The sequence below is a fragment of the Hippocampus bargibanti genome, linkage group LG05 (genome assembly GCF_051943395.1).
Source record: "Hippocampus bargibanti isolate YZ-2025 linkage group LG05, ASM5194339v1, whole genome shotgun sequence".
NCBI classification, from domain to species: Eukaryota; Metazoa; Chordata; class Actinopteri; order Syngnathiformes; family Syngnathidae; genus Hippocampus; species Hippocampus bargibanti.
In genome coordinates, this window is record NC_142738.1 from 2,042,501 (window position 1) to 2,047,500 (window position 5,000).

General features: G+C 39.7%; 1 protein-coding gene across 1 annotated transcript; it reads left to right on the forward strand.

Moving 5' to 3' along the window:
* The first annotated feature begins 1,643 nt into the window (after positions 1-1,643).
* Positions 1,644-4,867, forward strand: cdkn1bb (cyclin dependent kinase inhibitor 1Bb). Its single transcript, XM_088996194.1, has 3 exons — positions 1,644-2,446; positions 2,535-2,658; positions 4,481-4,867. Exons 1-2 carry the CDS (start codon positions 2,023-2,025, stop codon positions 2,648-2,650), a joined length of 540 nt encoding a protein of 179 aa, XP_088852320.1. The 5' UTR covers positions 1,644-2,022; the 3' UTR covers positions 2,651-2,658; positions 4,481-4,867.
* The last annotated feature ends 133 nt before the right edge of the window (positions 4,868-5,000 follow it).

Genomic DNA, 5,000 nt, shown 5'->3' on the forward strand with positions numbered 1-5,000 from the left:
AGCATAAATGTTTGCAATCGATTAAAGGAGTCTTCCCATATCAATTCGAGCCGTCAATGACAGCAATGTAGCACCCAGAAAATGCACAAGATGGCGCCCAAGCTCCGTTGGAAATGGGCTCATTTGTCTGCTGGGAATTTGTGTCAACTGGTATCAAATAGTAGTCTTGGTGCAACACACAACGATTCACCATTGCGTTATTTATGTGTTTTCCTTCTAATTTCGGCGTCAACACGAAGTTTTCAAACCAAACAAAGTACCCAAAATGCATTGTGTGTCACTTTCTCAAATACGCTCAGTAGAAGTCATTTGAAGTGAATTTACAAATTATGGACACAACTTGTCTGGAGGCGTCGGTTGTCCTTTAAAGTTTTTTTTTTTTTTTTTTTTTTTTTTTTGGGGGGGGGGGGGTCTGAAATAAACGCAAGAGCATTCGGGCCAGGTTTATTATTTTTTTTTAGATATTTGAGTTAGTTGTTTTGTTTTTCGCGACACCACTCGAGCACGTGCAAGCCTTTTACAGAATTTTTAGCAAGGTCCATTTTCATCTCTGTATTCCATTGTCTTGATTCATTATGTTTATGATTATGTATTTATTTATTTACTATTTGTTTATTTATTTATTTATATATTTGCCTATTAGTTTATTTGTATTTATTTATTTCTCCATCCATTTATTTTATTTTTTTAATTTGTACTCTTTAAGCCTTTATGATTTTTTTTTTAAATCTATTGCTGTTTGACAAAAGTAAATAGTAGTTCCCAAACCTTCCTCAACAATTTTATATACATACAGATTAAATCCTTATTTAGGTAGATCTTAACATTTCTCAAGTGCATTTAATGTTATAATTATTATATAACATTAAATACACTTGCATACACTTATAAGATATTATAATATAATATCTTACAAAAATTGCGAGATACTCTTTATGTTTGGTGGTACGCGGAGAGTAGAAATTTCTTAATAGTTAATCTTAATAGTACCTATGCTTGTCTGTGACTGTAAAGTTTCCTTGAAAGGCGCTTAAAATAAAATGTATTATTATATTAATCCCGTGACTGTAAAGTGTCCTTGAGAGTTTTGAAAGGCACTTAGAAATTATATGTATTATTATTATTATTAAATATTTTAGGAGGTTTAAGTATCACTTTCAGGGAAAATACGTGTGAAAGTGTCCAATGTGTTGTCCACACATCATCCTGATCAGGAAGTACTTTATCGAACTTGTAATTTTTTTTTAAAGTGGAATTAAAAGTAAATAAATCCCTCCGAATTTATGTATTGATTTGAGGGGGGGTTAATCACGTCAGTTTTTTGTTAAGAAACTGCAATCACGGATAAACTTTAAATAGTCGGTCCAGGCCAAATATGCTGAAAACTATCGGTATTAAGTTATTTGTTATGTCACACGTGATTTTTTTTTTTTTCATGGTTGCGTGTCAGATTGAGCAAAACAAAAAAGTGGCTCGTCCCTCCCCGCCCATTTTGCGTGGACCGCTTTAAGAAAAGTGGGCGGGATTAAAACGCTTTGGGCCAATGAGAATTGACCATTCTATTTAAACAACGCCTGCGTGTCAATCATTGCAGTCCCCGCCTCCCTTTCGACTCTGCAGGCAAGCTCCTCAAACTCTTTAAGTACGTCGACTCAATCGCCATATTGGCTTCAGAGAGAGGCTGACGTGTGCGCGCTTTCGTCTTCGGGTTTTTTGTTGTTTGTTTTGTTTTTTCCCCCCTCCAGCGGATTTAAAGTGACAAGAAGCGGTTGAGAGTTGTCAAAAGCGAGCCAATTTATCGCCGTTGACGTTTTAATGGCCTGAACGGGTTTTTCCCCCATTTTTACCTGACGTCGCGTTTGACTGTTTTTTTTGGGAGGAAGATCTTAACCAGCGCAGAATTGTTTTCGTTTACCCCGAAAAAAAGTGGACGCTCCCGGTTGTTTTCGTGGATCTTTCTCCGTGGTGGAGCGGTGCGGGGTGGAGGATTAAAACAAAAAAATCACTAAACATAAAAAAAAAATGTCCGATGTTCGACTTTCCAGCGGCAGCCCGACGCTGGAGCGGAGCGAGCCCCGTTTGTCGCCGTACCCGAAACCGTCAGCCTGCCGGATCCTCTTCGGCTCTGTTGACCACGACGAACTCCGCCGGGATTTAAAGGGACACCTGCGGGAGCTCGAGGAGGCCGCCGTCGCCAAATGGAGCTTCGACTTCGCCTCGCACACCCCGCTGGAAAACGACGCCGGGCTCCGCTGGGAGCTAGTGGACTGTCGCGACGTGCCGGACTTCTATACGCGGCTGGAGCGAACGACTTCGGGGAATAACCGTTTGGATGTAAACGGGAACCACCGCTGTGTGGTCGGCGAGCCCGCGGAGGATCGAACCGGTGGGCCGACGTCGTGCCCGGAGCAGTGCACCGCTTTGAGGAAGAGACCTGCCTGTCACGGTACTTGATCCCCGACCGGACTACTCCACAATTTTATCCACCCTATTTTTTTTCCTTTTTTTTTTACACATTTTAACGATTTTCCCAGAGCCCCCTACCCAAAGTAAGAGGTCGCACAGCAGCTCGGCTGAGTGCCCGAACCGCGTTCGCTCCGCCGAACACACGCCCAGAAAAAGCAGCGGAAGCCCGGGGAGGCAAACGTGAGACGGGCGGTGAGTTGTTTTTCCCTTTTTTTGGAGGGGGGGGGGGTTTCAAAGGCGCACCCACCGGTATTGCCTTATCAATATATACATATAGTTTATGTGTATACTGTATTTATATATCTAATCTTTTTTTAGATTGACGAGATTTCCTTCACCGCTACCGCCATTAGTCGTGCTAGTTTACCTTAACGTGAATATACAAATACATATTCATATCGAGATAGTATTTAAAGATAGTGAAAATCCGACGTCGCAATACTTAAAAATAATTATCATAAATCCATAATGAAAATTCCGCCTCGTTCACGTCGTGTGTTTGTGTGTGAATTTTCCAAACGTGAGTATGACGCAAGCGCTCGTAATATGTCTGGGTTGAGGATACGCTCGCGCACAGGTGTGCGCGTGACAGGGACGCGCGCGCTCGTGTTTTTTTTTTTTTTTTTTTTTTAATAAATATTTCTATGGTGGTAAAGTTGTAAACAGCTGGCGTAGAGGGCGTAGTAGTAGTAGTAGTCGTCGTAGTAGTAGTAACACGTCAGCAGCCACTACCCTCATGCGCGTGCACGCCCGGGGAGGGAGGGTTGTTTTTTTGCGTGCACATCTGTCGACGCCTTCGTGTGTTTAAACGTCAAACTTGACACCTTTTTGGGGCGGTGTTTGAGAGTTACGCACGTGTAAGAGATATTAATGTTTCATTTTAAAAAAACGTTTGACTTGTTTTTGTGGATTTTTATGATTCAGAGTGTATCTGTTTGTCGTGTTTGCCCTTGTTTTGATTCAAACTCTGTTATCTGGCTATTCGCTATTTATTTGCTATCCATTAGCTAGCTAACTTGCTATTAGCCGTCTCGCTGACTTGCTGTAAACTGGCTAGCTGTTGGCTATCTATTAGCTATTTATTTGCTATCCATTAGCTCGGTAGCTTTCTATTTATTTGATAATAAATAGCTTTTGTATAATAATAACAATAATAATAATAATAATAATCCATTTAATTTCAAAGCGCCTTTCAAAACTCTCAAAGTCATGATCAGTAGCATTTCAAATAATTATGCAATTGTTGTTTTAATTTCGTTGACATTTATGTTTAGGATTTACTTTTAATAATAATACACTTAATTTCTAAGCACCTTTCAAAACTCTCAAGGACACTTTACAGTCACAGGATTTTTTTCCGTGTGCGGGTGAGCAGCGGCAGCCATTCGCGCGAGCGTTCACTCTACCCGGAAGTAACACAGCAGGAAAGTTATGAAAGGAAGAGGAAAGGAAAGAAAGAAGTAGAAAAACAAAATACAGGAGCTGCAGGTAAGGCAACCACTCTTGCGGCGCAATCTTGCCAAAAAAGTTAAAAAAAACAAAATAAAACTATAACAAATGATATGACAACACAGACACAGAGAATCGTTCATTCTTCAGCACTTGCTGTACCCTCTTTGTGACACGAAGCAGTTGTAGGTGATAGATGAGATAGATAGATTCTATTTGAGTTACTTCCGGGTTGAGTGAACGCTGGCGCGTGTGGCTGCCACTGCTCACCCACAGAAAAACTATCCTGTGACCGTAAAGTGACCTTAAGAGTTTTGAAAGGCGCTTGGAAATGAAATGTATTATTATTATTATTGACCAAAAGAGATTGTCCCACGTAAATCCGCTTCAATTCCAAGCCGCGACAGTTCCACATACGCACCTTTGGCAACTGACCAAAAGCGTTGAATATTATTTTTTTCTTGAGTTTGCCTGATTTCCTTGTGATTTACATGTCTACATTGAGTTCCCGAGTCACATTTGAATAACTTCCTGTTTTTTGTGGGTTTTTGTTTTCCTTTCACAGAGTTTGAAGATATATTTTCTTCTGCATACGTCGACTTTTTGTTTTGTTTTTTGTTTTCTTCGTTCTGGAAGAAGAGGAAGTACACACATCATCATGAGAAACATATCAGCTCTCTTGGAGGAGGACGCTGTTGAAGCACTGATTAAGAAAACAAAAACAAGTTGTGGCACTCGCAAAAGAAAAACTGGTTGTTTTTGTGTCAAGTTACTGCCTCTGAAAAGCAGTGGATGTAGCAGCGTGCAATTAGGTTTGACTTTGGTTCCTTTGATCCCCCGTTTTTGTACTACCTGTGAGTGTGTGCATAGAAATTATAATTTCTTTCCATATGTAGCACATAAGACAGCGTGATTTGAAAATACTTTATTTATATATATATATATATATATATATATATTTATATATATAAAGTATTGTGTGTGTATGTATATATACACGTATGTATATGTATACATGTGTGTGTGTATATATATGTGTATGTATATGTATACGTGTATATATATATGTCTATATGTATACGTGT